General features: G+C 41.1%; 2 protein-coding genes across 2 annotated transcripts in view; both read left to right on the top strand.

The window, feature by feature from the left end:
• The window catches only part of LOC101900675 (low-density lipoprotein receptor-related protein 1B), a 448,976-nt gene that overhangs the window by 253,165 nt on the left and 174,781 nt on the right, over window positions 1-21,030 (top strand). The gene's annotated exons all lie outside the window — the stretch shown is intronic.
• Window positions 7,468-14,958, top strand: LOC131805355 (formin-like protein 1). The gene is made up of 2 exons (XM_059128468.1): window positions 7,468-7,583; window positions 13,272-14,958. The coding sequence occupies exon 2, from the start codon at window positions 13,289-13,291 to the stop codon at window positions 14,093-14,095; it is 807 nt and encodes a 268-aa protein (XP_058984451.1). The 5' UTR covers window positions 7,468-7,583; window positions 13,272-13,288; the 3' UTR covers window positions 14,096-14,958.

The raw sequence follows: 21,030 nt of genomic DNA, 5'->3' as shown, positions 1-21,030 counted from the left end.
TTTCTGAGAATTGGTATTTGTAGGTCATAATGGGTCCTTGTTTGTGTGGCGTAACATTGTATGTATAGGTCGACGCTTTGGTATAGCCCCCATATAAGGGTATCCATCGATATTCGGTATTTTGATGGTTTTTCTAATATTTTTTCACGGATTTGTCTAAAAATTGGAATTAGTTGGTTATAATAGGTTCTAGCTCCGTTGGCAAAACATTGTATGTATAGGTCCACGTTTTTGTATAGCCCTATATAGCGGTACCTCCCGATATTCGGTATTTTGATGATTTTTGCCACATTTTCCCACGAATATGTCTAAAAATTGGTATTTATGGGTCATAATTGGTTCTAATGTTTCCATTACCCTAAGGTGGAGGGTATTAAAAGTTCGGTCTGGTCGAACTTAATGTTTCTTTGCTTGTTTTTTTTTTTTTTTTTTTTTTTTTTTTTGAGAATGCCAAATTCGTCCTAAATGGTGGAGGGTATTCAAAGATCGTCCAGGCCGAACATACAGCTTTCTTACTAGTAAATCCTAGTTTAAGTAAATATTAATATTTCTCCCAGTAGTAGCCTTTTAGACCCTTGATTACGTATCCAGTTTATGTTTATCCGTTGATGACCTTTCACTCATCTTTGTCTACTGGGGTCTACCAACCCCTGATATTCCATTCGTCCTCTATACGACTATTTATCAAAGTCTCCAGTCGGAAGAATCCTGTATCCTGTATCGAATCACAATGCGGACTCAACCTCTTAGAGATTTCTTGACATTATTATATTTAAGTAAAATTTTTCTTTGAATTCCGTAAAAAATAAACCTAAAACAAGGCAAGGCAATTTTACCTTGCAATTGTTATAGGACAAACTCATTATTTTTTGCTTACTGGGTATGCAGAGTTTATAAAGTTGTCATAACTAGTAGTAGTAGTATTAATTCATGACTCATTTAAAATTTTACCGCCTTTCAGTCCATTGCACACTATACTGTAGTAATCCCACACTTCGTCTAGTTTCTTTTTCATATTTCCATATATATTTTTGCCCCATAAGAACGTTTTTATTTAAAAATGCCGCTCAGCCAAGCTTACAAACGCTCAATTTATTTTATTGTCATAACTAATGATTTATGGCGACTGCTTGTAACATTTAGCATTATTTAATAGTTGTTCTGTTGCAGAAAAAAAAAAAAACAGAAAAATTAAAATATTGCAACATTGCAAAAAAAGCTTAGTGTCACCAATAAACACTGCAAACAGTTATCTCAACAGAACGGTGGAAATAATTTATTGAATTTTTGTAAATAAGTGCACTTGCTACTTGATATGCTAAGCCACTCGAAAAAAAAAATGGGAAATTAGAACAAAAAAATAAGCGCATATATTATTTTTGGCAGTTTTTAAGAGGTGAAAAATTTTATTGTTGTTTATGCGTGGTAATAACTCTTTGCAGTAGAAATAAGTTTGATGGTGGAGGGTATTGCATTGTTGGTTGAATCTCTAATAACTCAAATCAAATAAGAACTATTTTTTGTTAAACATTTCTAATATGATTTTTTTTAGGTTCCAGTTAAAGATGGTTAAAAATATCAAAATATTTTACAAACAAGTTGAAAAGGTATCAGTCGGTTTTGCCGAAAAAATATTTCAAATTTTTGAACCTTTGTGGGGGGGGGGGGGGGGGTGTACAAGAAGGAAGAGAGCGATATATCATATTTTTACAGCAGATTTTATAATTGTTTTAGTTTTTATAATTGTTTTAGTTATTCAAAATTTTGACCCTTTGTGGGGAGGTACCAGAAGGTACTATACACCAGTCCTTGGGGTATTAGAATTATTGTGATGTGTGAAATTTGAAGACAATCGGACTCTTACATCATATTTTGTAATAGTTATAATTATTCAAAATTTTAAACCTTTGTGCGGGAGGTACTTAGGGGAGTGGACCGATATTGTCCATCGAATAATCCTTTCTCGAATAATCGAACAATCCTTTCTCTTTCTGGGCAGTAGAATATTTTCTTTGAAAAATTTGCTCTTGTGTGGGAGAGGTACCAGAAAGAGTGGACCGATATTGAACATCTCCGAACTCGATCTATGTTTGATAAAAATATTACAATGTACCAAGTTTGAACCAAATCTTAATTTTCAAAGTATCTCTCACTGAGGTATTCCCTATAGAATACCTCTAACTTGGCCTCCTAATGAGATCCTTACCCCATGATGATCTCGAATAAAGGTTTGCTTCTATAGAAGACTTCCATCTGAGGAACTCAGTTGTAAACGATTTCGAGCAAATTCATTCTTAGGTAGAAGAACTTTTAAAGAGGTTTTATTTTATTGATGATTAAGCTATTCCAATGCCATCAGCCAAGTGACGACTCTCAATGGGACGAAAGAGTTAGTTGGCTGTTAAGTAAGTGGTTGTTGGTTCAAATATCCGTCCACCATAGTATGGAGGATATATTAAGTTGGTCATTCCGTTTGTAACACCTTGAAATCTAAATGTTAGACCCCACAAAGTATAAATATTCTTGATCAGCATAAAATTCTATGTCGATTTAGCTATGTCCGTCCGTCTGTCTGTCTATCCATCTATCCGTCTGTGGAAATCAGTCTAGCTTCCGAACGAGATGAAGTAGATTGATAACATTTTACTCAAATGTGTATTATGTCTGCAGGACTTTTGGTTTTGAAAATGGGGCATGTAGGTCTACGTTTTGCTATAGCCCCTATACAATGGTACCTCCATATTTTCGGTATTATGGTGATTGAAGCGACGTTATTCATCGGAAATGTTTCGAATTTAGTATTTGAAGTTCGCAGTGGATACTACAGCCTATGACAGAAAATTGTCTGTGCAGGTCCACACCTTCGTATAGCCCTCATATAACGGTACCACCCGATATTTGGTAGTTGGATGATTTTAGCGACATTATTCACCCGAATTGTTTCCAATTTGGTAATTGAAGTTCGTAACGGATGCTACAGCCTAAGCCTGAAAATTGTCTATGCGTGTTCACGTCTTCGTAAACGGCACCCCCCCCCCAATATTCGGTATTTTGATGATTTTAGCTACATTACTTACCGGGATAGTTTCAAATTTGATATTTGAAGTTCGTAATGGATACTACAACCTAAGACAGAAAATTGTCTGTGCAGGTCCCCGTCTTCGTCAAGCCCCCATATATCGGTTCCTCCCAATATTTGGTATTTTGATGATTTTAGCGACATTATTCACCAGAATTGTTTCAAATATGGTATTAGAAGCTCTTAACGGATACCATAGCCTATGACAGAAAATTGTCTGTGCAGGTCCATGCCTTCGTATAGACCCCATATAACAGTACCTCCCGATATTCGGTATTTTGATAATTTTAGCGACATTATTCACCGGAATTGTTTCAAGTTTGCTATTTGAAGTTCGTAATGAATACTACAGCCTACGGCAGAAAATTGTCTGTGCAGGTCCACGCCTTCGTATAGCCCCAATATAACGGCACCTCCCGATATTCGGTATTTTGATGATTTCAGCGACATTATTCACCGGAATTGTTTCAAATATGGTATTAGAAGCTCTTAACGGATACCATAGCCTATGACAGAAAATTGTCTGTGCAGGTCCACGTCTTTGTAAAGCCCTCATATATCGGTACCTCCCGATATTTGGTATTTTCGTGATTTTAGCGACATCATTCACCCATTTTTTTCAAGTTTTGCATTTGAATATTGTAATGGCTTATGATAAAAACTCCCTATGCGGGTTGACGTCGTCGTATAGACCCTAATATAATGGCTATATTTGGTATTTTTAAGATTTTAACAGAATTTTTAACGGATTTTATTATATTTTTGAAAATTGCCAATTGCGTTCCAAATGGTGAAGGGTATTCAAAGTTCGGTCCGACCTAACTTACAGCTTTTCCTATCCATTTGTTAAAATTCAAATGTCCCTAATTTAGTACCGCTTTTACTTGCACATGCCGCCATTAAAATTTATAGGTTCCAAGTAAATTACTAACTGGATTCAATATTTATGAAATTAGGAAATAAGCCTCTTTACTATTAAGAAGTGGCATCAATTAGATCCATAGCTCTCAGGTTGCTGCAAACAGTATCAGCCCTCTGCTTATAGAAAAAAATTCCTGCTACCAGAATAATCTCGATTAGTCCACACTATCCCGAATGGTCCATACTTTAAATATCAACCGATTTTCCATTGCCCTAGGACACATTTAAATTACCTATTTTCGGAACCTTAAATACTGACAAGAGACAATTCCAACCCACCACCACTGCTTGCATTCAAAACACCGAACATTTGTCATATTTTCCATTCATTTGCTTTAATTAATGCAAAATGTTTTTGTGACTGGTCTCTGAGTTCTGCTTTGTTTTGTTGTATTTTTTAATATTTCAATGTTCTTGCTGACCATTGTCATTGTTCAACAGTTCAGACGAGTCTCACTCCCACCAGTTGACAGCGAACCAAAAATGACAACAACAGCAAAGCAAAAAAAATATGAGCAAAAACAATAAAAAATATGAGCAAAAACAATAAAAAAATATTTCACATCTGTTGTCCTTAGATTTAATTTCTGAATCCTTGAATGCTGACTCTGACTGGCTGGCTACGAGAGATATCTCATTGGCTGCTGGTCTCTTTGTTTGGCCGATGATGAATTTGCGTTGTGGCTTTTTCTCTCTCCTGTCGTCCGTTATCATTTGCAGGTTGTTTTGCTTATTTAGGTATTTTTTTTGTTTGTAATTTCTCACAAAAAACAACAAAAGGACAACACATCATTTTTATTTTTCTATTGTTTTATCATTTTTTGTTTGTTTTCTTCTCATTCATATCAAAACAGTAAATGCTCAGGTTTTTGTTTGGTTTTCTCAAACAAAAAATTCCTGCTGTAGAAAAACGACCTGGAAGTGCTTCCATGATGTTGACTTTTATCAAAATGGAATTGGTTTTTTCGAGTTTCAAAGCATTGTTATTTTGGAAGATATTTAAGTCCTTAAGGTAGGTTCTGAGAAAATTCTGGCGAATTGTTGTGAGGATTTTTTTGTGTAATTTTGTCTTCAACTTGTAAGTGGTCTCCTAATTAAAGCCCAAGAATTAGAAGGAGAAATACATATATTAGAAATATATATATTAGAAATAATAAGAAATAATGAAGGAAATTTAACTTAAATTGAAACTGGGTTTTTTAAGATTGCCGAAATTAAATTTTCATAAAAAAGTAAAATAGTATCGGTCGGTTTTTCCGGCGGATGTATACCCCCAACCTTGAGTTATGATTATTCAAACTGTTGACCCTTCATGGGGAAGGTTCCGAGGCAGTTGGCCAATAATGACCAATTCATATCTGACCTAAGACTGATATAAATATTACAAGGTGCCATATTTGGACCTTCTCTACTTTATAAGAGATATGTGCAAATTTTCGGAAAATGTGGAAATATGCGTGAGGTAACATATACAGGGTGAGATGAAAAAACTGCAACCAACTTCAGACTGCTGTCATTTTTAAGCCACTCGTCCGACAGCTATTAAAATTATTCCAGTGACAGCTCATTATATTGTTTACAAGCGTACAAAAACATTTTGATGAGAATTTCCCAGAAAAAAGTTATTCGTGATGGGATTCAAGGGTGATAGTGTGATTTCTTTATATTTGGCTGGAAAACCACAAGTGGCTTTCGTTAGAGCACTCCAGCATTTAAATGTGAATAAATCTTTTGTGTCTCGTAACATCGCTTGTTACCGTGATACTGGTAGCGTAGCCCGCCGATGTCAAGGAAGTGGACGGAAGAAAACAGCAACATCAACAGAAATGGTCCGAAAAGTAAAGAAGCGATTTGATCGAAACCCGTGTCTCAGTGACCTAAAAATGGCTCGTGAGCTGAATATATCGCTATATTCTATTCGGTAAATATTGAAAAATGAGCTCAGGGTAAGCCATTGAATTTCCAAAAAGTGCAAGAACTACCGCAACAGAAAGAAAATAGACTCAATAGAGCTATAGAGTTGCTTCGCTTGGCCGAAAGTGTTGAACTGCCGAATTTGGTTTTGTTCGATGAGAAAACATTCGATGTCCAGCAGCTTGTAAACAAACGAAATGACGGTGTTTACTTGCCGAAGAGGTCAGCTGAAAATGTGCACCTTCAGTTGGCCAGCAGAATTTAAGCGCCGGCCATGGTGAGGGTGTGGGCCGCCATAACCCGATGGTCGCTCTCCGCTCATATTAATCGACCGTGGCATAAGAATAAATGCCGATTATTATCCGAATATATTCGAATTTATTTTTATATTCGTGCATTAAAGCCTTGGGTACGCAAAAATTTCGGCCGCAGACGTTGGACATTCCAATAGGACTCAGCACCATCGCACTCAGCATATGCCACCCAAGAATGGTTACAAAATGAGGTTCCTCGCTTTATTTCAAGCGCACAATGGCCACCAAAATTTCCGGATACCAATCCGTTGAATTATTGTGTCTGGAGTATTTTGGAAAGCAAGGTTGGCACTAAAAAATATCAAAGTGTCGATCACTTCGCCGATCTCTTCAAGCAAGCGCTTCGCTTTGTACGAAATCATAAATTTCGTTTTATGAGCTTCAGGGGTATTCAAATGTTGACCTTTTGTGGGGGAGGCACCAGAACGAGTGGACAGATATATTCCATCTTCACAGCGGATCTTGTATTAGTAGAAATAGTAAGATATGTGGAGTGTGAAGAGAACCGGATGTTTATTACGGATTTTATAATCGTTTTGGTTATTCAAAACTGTCATCCTTTGTGGGGGAGGAACCAGAAAAAATGGTACGATCTCTACCATTTTTGCAGCCGATCTTGAGATGATAGAAATATTGAGATGTACCAAGTCCGAATGGTATCGGATGTTGTGACGACGAAAGTCATTTCATTTGTTTTCGTCCCCACTTTGTTGTTGAATTTTAAAATTTATTTGTGTAAAGAAAGATTTGTTATATAAATATGAATTTCCAAAAAAATCACCGTCCTTTTATTTCCAAAACTTAACCAACCCCCCTCATAGTTATTTACATCAACTTCTTGTTTGGCATTGATTTTAACACTGGACAGTTAGGTTCAATGACCATCATAGTCAAGGCCACGCAGTAGCAGCAAGAAATATTGTTAGATCACACAACTGCAATGCCAATGCATTAAACCAATGCATAGGCAGCCAACAACAAGCAAGCATCACAACGATCGATTCAACCAAAGCATTGCGCCAATGCATAAACACACAACAACAAGCAAGCATGGCACAATGCATAAACGCACAACAACAAACAAGACACACTGGGCAGTGATGTTAATGCATGGTAGTGGAGACCGGGCAACGCAGGCATAGCATAACAACAAAGACCATGCATGACAGTGAACCATCGTTCGATGATGGCAAAGCGAAGGCATCAAAGACAAAATTTATAACTGTTTCGTGTGACAACAAAAGGCTTTGGCATAGAAGATCTAAGATCACGTGACATGCTGCGAGGCTATAAAAAGGAAAAATCCTATTAGAAGTTCTTTCAGTTTGTGAAGTGAACTACAGCGAAGAAGACAGGTGAGTCAGAGTGGTGAAAAGATAGGAAAACTGTAAGAGGTGTTCATAAGCCCTTCGGTAACTCGCGTTCTCGAGCTAGAGTTTAACCCCTTGAGGTGTCGTAAAGCCCTTGGGTTCTTCGGGTTTCTTCGTATTTCATCCCCTTGAGGTGTCATAAAGCCCTTGGGTTCTTCGGGTATTAACCCCTTGAGGTGTCGTAAAGCCCTTGGGTTCTTCATCCCCTTGAGGTGTAATAAAGCCCTTGGGTTCTTCGGGTATTGACCTCTTGAGGTGTCGTAAAGCCCTTGGGTCTTCGGGTCTATTCGCTTCTAAACCCTTGAGGTGTCGTAAAAGCCCTTGGGTTCTTCGGGAATTAAGCCCTTGAGGTGTCGTAAAGCCCTTGGGTCCTTCGGGCTTCGTCGTTATTAACCCCTTGAGGTGATAAAGCCCTTGGGTTCTTCGTATTTCATCCCCTTGAGGTGTCGTAAAGCCCTTGGGTTCTTCGCTTCTAAACCCTTGAGGTGTCGTAAAAGCCCTTGGGTCCTTCGTATTTCATTCTCTTCGGGTATTAATCCCTTGAGGTGTCGTCAAGCCCTTGGGTTCGTCGTTATTAACCACTTGAGGTGTTTAAGCCCTTGGGTTCTTCGTATTTCATTCCCTTGAGGTGTCGTAAAGCCCTTGGGTTCTTCGGGTATTAACCCCTTGAGGTGTCGTCAAGCCCTTGGGTTCGTCGTTATTAACCACTTGAGGTGTTTAAGCCCTTGGGTTCTTCGTATTTCATCCCCTTGAGGTGTCGTAAAGCCCTTGGGTTCTTCGGGTATTAGCCCCTTGAGGTGTCGTCAAGCCCTTGGGTTCTTTGGTATTAACCCCTTGAGGTGTTAAAGCCCTTGGGTTCTTCGGGTTTCTTCGTTATTAACCCCTTGAGGTGATAAAGCCCTCGGGTTTCTTCGTTATTAACCCCTTGATGTGATAAAGCCCTCGGGTTTTCTTCGTTTTTCATCCCCTTGAGGTATTTGAAGCCCTTGGGCTCATCCATATCAACCCCTTGAGGTGTTCCAGCCCATCGGGTTTTTATCCTTTTAACCACCAGCACCAAGAGAGCACGAACGTCCTAGGTACCGCTGAACTTGCCGCTGAACTTGCCGCTGTATATATATTCTTACCCGAACTGTTAAATATAAGTAAACCCCAATCAATTCTGAATAAAATAAACATATTTGCTTAAAAAACAAACCACTTGCGTTTTTTACTCTCTCGGTCACTTTATAAATTTCTGTGGCAGACCCTCGACCCCGCGAGCATACCTCAGCAAGAAGAAGGGAATTTGGGTCGTTACAGTGGCGCCCGAGCAGGGACCTGAGAGAGTTTAAACGTTAAAAAAGAATTGATTGGAAGGATACGAGAATGCCGGCATCTTTGCGTGTCTCCTGGGCCTACGCCCTGAGAAGGGAAGACTTGTTGGCCTATTTAGAGGAGTTCGGTTGTCCAACATCTGGTACCGTCGAAGAGCTTCGTAGACGGTTCGCCCTCTTATTATCTGAGGACCACTCCCCGGAACGATTCTCTCGACTCATAGAATTGCAGGAGAAATATGAGAAGCCAGCTACCAGCCAGGAATTAAAATTTCTTACCCCGCAGAAAACACCCAGTATAACGGTCACCGCGTCAACTACTCCATCAGGTGAAATCAATCAACCCACAGACGAAAAGCAAAGGAAACAGGGACTGGCCGTGGCTGCTTCTTCAAATATACCCCCCGTACGGCCTAGTACCGATATTAACACAGACAAGGCGGCTTGGGATCCCCGGGCCCTAGCAGACCAGGTCCGAAAATGGAACATCAGTTATGATGGTAGCCGAGGTCCCCTAGAATTTATCGAAAGATTGGAAGAACTGGCCGTCATGTATGAGGTTAACCTGGAATATTTGCCCCGGATGATGCCTGAAGTATTGAAGGAAAACGCCTTGGTATGGTATCGGAACAACAATCAGCAATGGACAACCTGGAGGCAACTTCGAGAAGACTTCCTCCGTTTCTTTCTGCCGTCTAGGTATTTCGAACAATTGGAGGACGAAATACGGAAAAGAAAACAACGGCCACGGGAACCATTTAAATCTTATACATTGAGCATGCAAAATTTGATGCGCCACAGCACATACACGGAAGGCCAAAAGCTTGAGAGAATTTTTCGAAATGCGCTCCCGGAATACCTCTGGTACATAAGACGTCGGGATTTTCATACGCTCAGCGACCTGCTCGAAATGGCAGACGATTTGGAGAGTTTACCTCCCGGCTCCGGTCCCATACGCGAGCAACATCGACAAATAGATCCGACCGACGGGGGGAGCAAACAGGACCGGGTCGATCCAATTACTGCCTGTAGACGCTGTGCTCGACCTGGACATTTTGCATCTGGGTGTAGGAATTCTCAGGTGTTGTTTTGCTGGGATTGTGGTCGTACAGGTGTTCGCACTATTGATTGCTGCCGTGTTATGTCGGGAAACGGCGATCGGATCCGAAAGAACAGAGGGGCAACGGATCCGCGGAAAATGGCCAGTCCTCTCAACTAAGAACTTCGCTTCGCGTAGAAGCAACTAAACTGGTGGCTACTATAATAGTGGCGAGTCAGCCTCTAGCTGCAACGGTGGATACTGGGGCAACCAGTAATTTCATCAGTGAAAAACTACGTGAAACCATTGACTCGGTACTTTTAAGCACCCCACACACTGCCCATGTTACCTTAGCCGACGGTTCCCAACGGCAAATACGAGAAGCGGTTCATACCCAGGTCATATTTGGAAACCGGCGATTGTCAGTCAGATTTCTAGTTATGCCTGATGCCACAGAAGACCTACTACTAGGACTCGACTTTTTGGTTAAAAGCGAGGCCCGTATCAGCTGCGCCGGTCTCACCTGCGACTTCGGTGTACAGCCGGAAGCACATCGACTCGGAACAATCATAACCACGTCAGCAGTGGAAGAAGAAGGAGCCAAAGCGGTCGGCCATAAAACGGTAAGTGAGCTTGAAAGAAAGGACCAAGCAAGGATACAATCCTTCTTAGAGGTCGAACTCGGACAATTTGACGAAATTAAAGGCCCGTCTACTGCGGCGATCCATCGAATTAAAATGAAGGACGTCCGGCCCTTTAAGGCCAGATATGCACCCCGAAATCCGGCTATGCAGGCCATCATTGATGAAAAAATAAACGAACTTTTAACATTAGGATACATAGAGCCCTCACATAGCCCGTACAGTTCCCCAATTACGTTGGCCCAAAAAAGAAACGGGACGTGGAGACTATGTATAGACTTCAGGCAACTCAACAGTCGATCTGAACCAGACGCTTATCCACTTCCCAGAATTGATACCATCTTGAATCGACTACGAGAAGCCAGATACGTGAGCAGTCTCGATTTAAAGGACGGCTACTGGCAAATCCCTCTGGAGGAGGACAGTAGAAAATATACTGCATTCACTGTAGCTGGACGAGGGCTATATCAATGGAAAGTCATGCCGTTTGGTCTTCACTCGGCACCCGCAACATTTCAACGCGCATTGGATAGCGTAATCGGACCAGAAATGGAGCCACATGCGTTTGCCTATTTAGACGATATTGTTGTCATCGGAAGAACGTTGGACGAACATTTAGCAAATCTGCGAAAGGTGTTCCAGCGGTTGCGTGAAGCCCGATTACGAATCAACCCCGACAAATGCGAGTTCTTCAAACGGGAGACTAAATATTTGGGCCACGTAATCAGCGGACAAGGCATTCACACTGACCCCGACAAGGTTGCAGCAATTCAGGGGATAGAGCCACCCAAAACACTTAAGGAGTTACGGCGTTTTTTGGGGGTAGTTTCTTGGTACCGGAGATTTGTACCCGACTTTGCCACTATTGCTCAACCCCTAACGTCACTTCTTAAGAAAGGCAAACATTGGAAATGGACGGAAAACCAACAGACAGTGTTTGAAGTGCTCAAAGCCAGACTCACCCAGGCCCCAGTACTCGCCTGCCCTGACTTTTCACGGAGATTTGTCCTTCAGACAGACGCTAGCGATCATGGACTTGGAGCGGTTCTAACCCAGGCTTTCGACGAAGGTGAACGAGTTATAGCATATGCCAGCAGAACGTTGAACGGGGCAGAAAACAACTACTCGGCCACAGAAAAGGAGTGTCTAGCGATAGTATGGGGCATTCGGAAAATGCGCCAATACCTCGAAGGCTACAATTTCCTGGTCATAACGGATCACATGGCGCTAAAATGGCTCAACTCCATTGAGAATCCCACTGGAAGACTAGCTCGCTGGGCGTTGGAGTTGCAACAATACACGTTTACCATAGAATACCGGAGGGGAAGCTTAAACGTAGTAGCGGATGCCTTGTCCAGACAACCGGTGGAACCACTGATGAGAGCTGTGGAGGAATCCGTTACTCAGTGTCCCTGGATTAAAGAAAAATTGCAAGCGATCGAGAAGAACCCGGAGAAGTTTCCAGATTATGCCATAGTAGGCTCAAACTTGTACAGGCATATTCAAAGGACCAAGGATGACGAGGACGACACGCCATGGAAGTTATGCGTTCCTTCCCAACTGCGTGGGCGAGTTCTCCGGGAAAATCATAGCCAACCGGCAGCCGGACATCTAGGTATCCGGAAGACCATCAACAGAACGTGTGGACGCTATTATTGGCCTGGTATGACTCGTGATGTGACGCGCTTTGTGAAGAAATGTGAGTCGTGTCAAAGATACAAGCCAAGTCAGACAGCCCCGGCGGGAGAAATGTTAACTTCGGTACCGGAGGAACCCTGGGCAGTAGTGTGCGCTGACTTCGTGGGCCCAATGCCACGCACCAAGCACGGAAATAGCATGCTCTTAGTATTTCTGGACCGGTTCACGAAGTGGGTTGAGTTAGTCGCGATGCGGAAAGCCACGGCAGAGGGGGTGATAAAAGCGTTTAGGGAAAGGATACTATCTCGATTTGGCGCACCGAAGTTATTCGTTACCGATAACGGAAGCCAGTTCACCAGTAAGGTACTGAACGTTTTCCTGGAAGAAACTGGAGTACGCCGACAATTTACTGCGCCATATTGTCCACAGGAAAACCCCACGGAGCGAGCCAACCGAACGATAAAGACAGTAATCGCTCAGCTAGCAGGCAATCAGCACAACAAATGGGACGACTTTCTGCCGGAAATTACATTGGCAGTTAATTCAAGTGTTTCTGAGTCAACGGGGTACAGCCCGGCTTTTCTTGTGCAGGGTCGAGAACCAAGGCTTCCAGGTGCTCTATTCGATGAGATAACCATCGGTTCGGGTGCTCGAGTTGTAGAGCCTTCGAAGAGGGCGGTCGAACTACGTGAGATTTTCCAAATAGTAAAGAAGAATTTGGCTCAAGCTGGAGAAAATCAGAAAAGACGGTATAATCTCAGACGTCGTAAGTGGACTCCAGTTGTCGGAGACCTGGTTTGGGTAAAACAGCACCCACTGTCAAAAGCTACAGACAATTTCGCGGCGAAATTGGCACCTAAATACGATGGGCCCTTCGAAATTATTAGTTTCCCTTCTCCGGTGATCGCGAGGGTTCGGAAAGTTAACGGGAAACACGAAAGGAACGCTCACCTCGGGGATATGAAACCTTACGTTTTACCGTCTGAACATCTAAATTGTGTAGGTACTAACATAGATACTGTTTCTTCTACCTCAACAGATTCCCAAAAATTAATAATGGACCAACCTACCCAACCATTACGTACAAAGGCTTTTTACAAGCATCAATACCAGCTTGTGGAATCCCTTAAACCCTGCTCCGTTGTGCTCACGAGGTTGGAAGAAAAGGAAACGCATGCACTGCGGAACAAGAACGCAGGGTCCAGTCCTACCCCTAAGCCATCTAAAAGGGCCAACACCACCAAGCCCAAAAAGAGTAGGCTCCCCAGCCAAAAGAAGATGCGGCGTGATGTACCATCCTCATCACCGGTAGTAGTCGAGACTATCGTCATCTCATCTGACGATGAGTTACCATCCACCCCGCCTCGAAGGCCACCTGTGGTACACGACTACCCGGTCACCCCCCCTCCTACAGTGTCACCCATGGCAGCCGGAGACACCATACCCGACTTACCACCGACGCCAGGTCGCACACTTTTTATGACCATGGGATTTCCACCGGCGACCGTACGCAACGTAGGTTTGGATCTGTCCCCTCGGTATGCACCGGACTCGGATTCGGAGACCGAATGCTACCAACCACATATTAATCGCCGGTTGGAGCAGGTGAGAAGCCCGAAACCCCTGACAGTATCCAGTGTGGTGGTCGTACCGGTAACCTCGGAAAAATCTGTTGAGGACATCCAATTTGAATGCCGGGAAATGCTACCAGAGGAAATTAGGAGCGAATTACAGCCGTGTCTACGAGATGCTCTTCGCCGCTGGATACCTCACCACCAACACAAGCGGGTTTTTACCATTGGCGGGAAAAAGCTCCGGGTCCACGTCAATCGACAAGGGAAAATTTTTGTGCGGATGTTGTGAAGGCAGCCGGCTCGTTTAGAGAGGGGAGGCAGTGTGACGACGAAAGTCATTTCATTTGTTTTCGTCCCCACTTTGTTGTTGAATTTTAAAATTTATTTGTGTAAAGAAAGAGTTGTTATATAAATATGAATTTCCAAAAAAATCACCGTCCTTTTATTTCCAAAACTTAACCAACCCCCCTCATAGTTATTTACATCAACTTCTTGTTTGGCATTGATTTTAACACTGGACAGTTAGGTTCAATGACCATCATAGTCAAGGCCACGCAGTAGCAGCAAGAAATATTGTTAGATCACACAACTGCAATGCCAATGCATTAAACCAATGCATAGGCAGCCAACAACAAGCAAGCATCACAACGATCGATTCAACCAAAGCATTGCGCCAATGCATAAACACACAACAACAAGCAAGCATGGCACAATGCATAAACGCACAACAACAAACAAGACACACTGGGCAGTGATGTTAATGCATGGTAGTGGAGACCGGGCAACGCAGGCATAGCATAACAACAAAGACCATGCATGACAGTGAACCATCGTTCGATGATGGCAAAGCGAAGGCATCAAAGACAAAATTTATAACTGTTTCGTGTGACAACAAAAAGGCTTTGGCATAGAAGATCTAAGATCACGTGACATGCTGCGAGGCTATAAAAAGGAAAAATCCTATTAGAAGTTCTTTCAGTTTGTGAAGTGAACTACAGCGAAGAAGACAGGTGAGTCAGAGTGGTGAAAAGATAGGAAAACTGTAAGAGGTGTTCATAAGCCCTTCGGTAACTCGCGTTCTCGAGCTAGAGTTTAACCCCTTGAGGTGTCGTAAAGCCCTTGGGTTCTTCGGGTTTCTTCGTATTTCATCCCCTTGAGGTGTCATAAAGCCCTTGGGTTCTTCGGGTATTAACCCCTTGAGGTGTCGTAAAGCCCTTGGGTTCTTCATCCCCTTGAGGTGTAATAAAGCCCTTGGGTTCTTCTATTGACCTCTTGAGGTGTCGTAAAGCCCTTGGGTCTTCGGGTCTATTCGCTTCTAAACCCTTGAGGTGTCGTAAAAGCCCTTGGGTTCTTCGGGAATTAAGCCCTTGAGGTGTCGTAAAGCCCTTGGGTCCTTCGGGCTTCGTCGTTATTAACCCCTTGAGGTGATAAAGCCCTTGGGTTCTTCGTATTTCATCCCCTTGAGGTGTCGTAAAGCCCTTGGGTTCTTCGCTTCTAAACCCTTGAGGTGTCGTAAAAGCCCTTGGGTCCTTCGTATTTCATTCTCTTCGGGTATTAATCCCTTGAGGTGTCGTCAAGCCCTTGGGTTCGTCGTTATTAACCACTTGAGGTGTTTAAGCCCTTGGGTTCTTCGTATTTCATTCCCTTGAGGTGTCGTAAAGCCCTTGGGTTCTTCGGGTATTAACCCCTTGAGGTGTCGTCAAGCCCTTGGGTTCGTCGTTATTAACCACTTGAGGTGTTTAAGCCCTTGGGTTCTTCGTATTTCATCCCCTTGAGGTGTCGTAAAGCCCTTGGGTTCTTCGGGTATTAGCCCCTTGAGGTGTCGTCAAGCCCTTGGGTTCTTTGGTATTAACCCCTTGAGGTGTTAAAGCCCTTGGGTTCTTCGGGTTTCTTCGTTATTAACCCCTTGAGGTGATAAAGCCCTCGGGTTTCTTCGTTATTAACCCCTTGATGTGATAAAGCCCTCGGGTTTTCTTCGTTTTTCATCCCCTTGAGGTATTTGAAGCCCTTGGGCTCATCCATATCAACCCCTTGAGGTGTTCCAGCCCATCGGGTTTTTATCCTTTTAACCACCAGCACCAAGAGAGCACGAACGTCCTAGGTACCGCTGAACTTGCCGCTGAACTTGCCGCTGTATATATATTCTTACCCGAACTGTTAAATATAAGTAAACCCCAATCAATTCTGAATAAAATAAACATATTTGCTTAAAAAACAAACCACTTGCGTTTTTTACTCTCTCGGTCACTTTATAAATTTCTGTGGCAGACCCTCGACCCCGCGAGCATACCTCAGCAAGAAGAAGGGAATTTGGGTCGTTACAATGTTAATTTCGTGTTTTATAAGCTTCAAGAATATATTACCTTGTGGGGGAGGAGTGAATCGATATATTCCATCTTCACACCGGACTTTGGTTTATTAAAAATATTGTTGATGTGTTTAATTTGAAGACAGTCGGACACTTACATCACATTTTAAAAGAGTTATAATTATTAAAAATGTTGACCCTTTATGGGGGAGATACTTGATGGAGTACTGATGAAAATTTTAGTATTTGCAAAGTCGGAGCAACGTTTGAAAAATTTGACATTTTGCGGGGGAGGTACCAGAAGGCGTTGACCGATATTGCCCATCTCCGAACTCGATCTAAGTTTGAGAATAATATTGCAATGTATCAAGTTTTGGTTAAATCGGGTACTCCCTTCGAAAGTTATCGTGCATACCAGCCCGACAGACAGACATCGCTAAATCGACTCCAATTGTTCTGAAAAGTATTTAGTCAAAGAGAGTTAGGGTGGTTAACCATTATTTCGATGAGGCGCGTTTGTATATGCCTTCTGTAACCATATGACTGAGGGTATAATTACAGAGTTTTGACCGGAAAGGACAATTGTGAACGAGCTTGTGATGTTGTATTGTTTTAAGTTGCTCGAATCTCAAGCCTTTGGGTATTATGGAATTGAAGATAATTCCAATTATATAGCTATATCTGAACCGATTTCGATCTAATTTGGCATACTTATTTTCGTACTTGCAAAATTCCATACTATTCGGACTAATATTACACGTTTGGTGCACAATATAAGGTAAATCGGACGAAATTATATATGGGACAGACATGCATACATCGACTCAGAATGTGATTCTATGCAGATCATCAAAAGGAACTATGGGTCTACCTCGTTTCCTTTTGCCTGTTACAAACAAATGCACAAAGACATAATACCCTGACCACCTTGTGGTGTAGGCTATAAAAATAGGCAATTTCGCCTGAACCCTTAATATGGTCCACCATTTGTCCATTCATTAAAAATGCCTGTCGCTGCTAAAATTTAAATTTTATTTAAAATTTATTTCTTATACTTCCTTTATAACCATTTCCTGCATTCCTTACTTAGACGTATGTTACGTATGAAAGTTAAAGACAACACTAAAGGTATTATCATGGATTCGGGTTACCATAGAAAATGCTTCAAATCGATTTTGTATCGTAAATCAGAAGATGTTCATCTTGAGTGAAAAAGAAACAACAACAATCAAAATTACATTTGATGAAAGTGTTGCTACAGTGAGGGTCAAAAGTGGCGAACTTCATACAAGACAAACAAATTCAAATACAAATTATTAATTTTTATTTATTGAAAAAAAAAAAAAAAAAATTGAAAAATTTACATTCCGATTTTGTCATTTTTATTCCAAAACTTTTTTGTTTATATATTTTGCACATGTTATGACTCCCACTGTAGTAATTCCTTTCCTCAGTTTTCCTGTGACATGTACACAAAACACATTTTGACATTGGTGTACTATGATTTCATTTTCAAAAAAAAAAACAGCAACAAAACCAAGTAATCTTTACGAACTACATAGTTTGGAATGGAATGGAAAACGAAAGACAATTGCATGGATGGCTCTGCCGCTCATATTTCTCTTTGCATGCGTTGTTTGATAAAAGCCATACACAAAAGCAACAGGATATGGAAGATGGATTGAAGGAAGCATGGAAAACACTAACCTTAATGGGGGTATCTGAAAAAAACTTGGTATTAATACATAATAACTGAGTATTAATTGTCAAATACAGGGTGGGATAAAAAACTGCAACAAACTCAAACGCCATAATTTTAAAATTTTTTATAAAATTTTATTGCGTGAAAGCAAAAAATGTTGAAAATAGCATCAAATTTTAGAATAAGTTTAGATTTATTCGAATTGGTGACTTTTGGTACGAATTATGGCCTTCAAACGGCCAATGAAACCATTACATGTTGCCCGAATGTTGCTCTGCGGTAATTTGGCCCATTCTCGGCTAAACACTTGCTTGAGTTGATCGATACTTTTTTTTTAGTGCCTTCCAAAATACTCCAGACACAATAGTCCAACGGATAGGTATCCGGAGATTTTGGTGGCCATTGTGTGCTGGAAATGAGGCGATGAACTTCATTTTGTAACCATTCTTGGGTGGAGCGTGCTGAGTCCTGTTGGTATGTCCAAAGTATGCGGCCAAAATGTTTGCGTGTCCAAGGCTTTAATATACTCTCCAGAATATTTTCGCAATAATATTCGACATTTATTCTAATGCCACGGTCGATAAATACGAGCGGAGAGTGACCATCGGCTGTTATGGGGGCCCACACCATCACCATGGCCGCCGCTTGAGTTCTGGTGGCCGATCGAAGGTGCAGATTTTCAGCTGACCTCTTTGGCAAGTAGACACGATCATTTTGTTTGTTTACAAACTGCTGTACAACGAATGTTTACTCATCGGAGAAAACCAAATTCGGCCGTTCAGTACTTTCGGCCAAGCGAAGCAACTCTTTGGCTCTTTTGAGTCTAGTTTTTTCCGTTGCGGTGTAAGTTCTTGCACTTTTTGGAATTTCAATGGCTTTACCCCGAGCTCATTTTTCAATATTTGCAGAATGGAATATTGCGATATATTCAGCTCACGCGCCATTTTCGGCCATTATGACGCGGGTTTCGATCAAGTCGCTTCTTTATTTTTCTGCTGATGTTGCTGTTTTCTTCCATCCACTTCCTTGACGTCGGGCTACGCTACCAGTATCACGGTAGCGTACGATGGTACAAAAGATTTATTCACATTTAAATGTTGGAGTGCTCTAACGATAGCCACTTGTGGTTTTCCAGCCAAATATAAAGAAATCCCGCTATCACGCTTGAATTCCATCACAAATAACTTTTTTTTGGAAAATTCTCACCAAAATGCTTTTGTAAACAATATATTGAGCTGTCACTGGAATAATTTTAACAGCTGTCGGACGAGTGGCTTAGAAATGACAGAAGTCTGAAGTTGGTTGCAGTTTTTTCATTTCACCCTTTATACTATACCGAAAATCAGTAGGTACCTATAGTTAAATGGGGGCTATAGGAAATACTGGACCTGGGGACCATAGGAAATGCTAGACCTATGCGAAGATTATTTTTTCGAGTAGAATTTCTACCCATTAGGATTCCCAAATGTCAAATTGCAAACAGATTCCATTGGAAATTGAGGCGAAAACCGAAATCATACTCACAAGAGGGAGGTACTGGCATAAGGGGGCTGTAGAAAATGGTGGTCCTTTATGTATAGAAAATTTTAAGAGAGGAGAAATTACACCTTATGACAACTCGAAATGGCAATTTGTAACTGATTTCATTGGAAATTGAGACGGAAATGTTCAACATGCTCAAAATCGGAAGTTACAGTTATATGGGATCTATGCCTATAATTGGGCCAATAAATCCAATTTGTTTAAATTTTTATAAGAAATTGTCACAAGAAGAAGTTCTACCCAATAAGAACCCAAAATTTTAACATGCTACTGATTCCATTGGAAATTGGGGCGAAAAACCTTCAACATACCTAAAATCAAGAGATAATGTTATATGGGGAGTGTAGAAAATGGTGGTCCTTTATGTATAGAAAATTTTGGGAGAGGAGAAATTACACCTTTTGACAACTCGAAATGGCAATTTGCAACTGATTTCATTGGAAATTGAAGCAGAAAACTTCAACATGCTCAAAATCGGAAGTTACAGTTATATGGGATTTATACCTATAATTGGGCTGGTAAATCCTATTTTTTAAAGTTTTTATAAGAAATTGTAACGAGAAGAAATTCTACCAAATAAGAACCCAAGATTTTAAAATGCTACTGATTCCATTGGGAATTGAGGCAGAAACCTACAAAATACCCAGAATTAGGAGGAACAGTTATATGGGGACTATAGCAAATGCTGGTCCGTGTATATAGGACATTCTCGTCAAGGAGAAATTCTACATGCTGTCAAATCCGAAATGTAAATATGCAGCCGACTCCATTGAAAATTGAGGCGGAAATGTGCAACATGCTCAAAATCGGAAGTTACAGTTATATGGGATCTATGCCTATAATTGGGCCGATAAATTCTATTTTTAAACTTTTTATAAGAAATTGTAACGAGAAAAAATTCTACCCAATAAGAACCCAAAATGGTAACATTGAGGCAGAAACCTACAATATACCCAGAATTAGCAGGTACAGTTATATGGGGACTATAGAAAATGCTGGACCTTGTATATAGGACATTCTTGTCAAGGAGAAATTCTACATGTTAACAAATCCGATATGTCAATTTATAGCTAATTCCATTGGAAATTTAGGTGGATAACTTCAAAATGTCGAAAATCGAGAGGTAAAGTTACATAGGGTCTATACCTATAATTGAGCCAATAAAACCAATTTTTTTTTTGTTATTTTTGCATCCTTTCCATTTTGAAAAGCCATCCTTTCTGAAATTATCTTCTTTACATTAGCTCGTTAAGATACCCATTTCAATGTATCATCGATGACTTTTCCTACAAATCTCGTATGCAAGCATGTTGTGAACTCTAAAAACAACAATATCATCCTCGTCGTCTTCATCGACATTGGTGGCAAAATCTTTTGAAATAACGATTGCAGATTCTATTGTCGTCGATGCTTCTGTTGCCAACAATGATGACAATGTCGATGACGAGTCTGACAACAACCAACGAACAATCAACCCACAATCTGTTAAACTCCAGCAGTTAGGCATTAGATCAGCTTTGGTGCTAAGGAAAATGTTAAGGCAAAAACATTTTTTTTGGCTGACAGATTTTCATGGGCGTTTGATTTTTTGAACCATACATTTCCTTTGGTGTTGTTTTTTGGCTTTTTCTGTTTTTCATTTTCTGGAGCAAATCGATAGTTGTTCATTTTG

The sequence above is a fragment of the Musca domestica genome, unplaced genomic scaffold (assembly GCF_030504385.1).
Source record: "Musca domestica strain aabys unplaced genomic scaffold, Musca_domestica.polishedcontigs.V.1.1 50, whole genome shotgun sequence".
In the NCBI taxonomy this organism is placed as follows: domain Eukaryota; kingdom Metazoa; phylum Arthropoda; class Insecta; order Diptera; family Muscidae; genus Musca; species Musca domestica.
The sequence above is the reverse complement of the archived record's forward strand: the minus strand, read 5'-3'. Positions and strand labels throughout refer to the sequence as shown.

Coding starts and splice junctions, on each gene's coding strand:
- LOC131805355 (XM_059128468.1), top strand. CDS start 13,289: ATGGACCAACCTACCCAACCATTACGTACAAAGGCTTTTTACAAGCAT.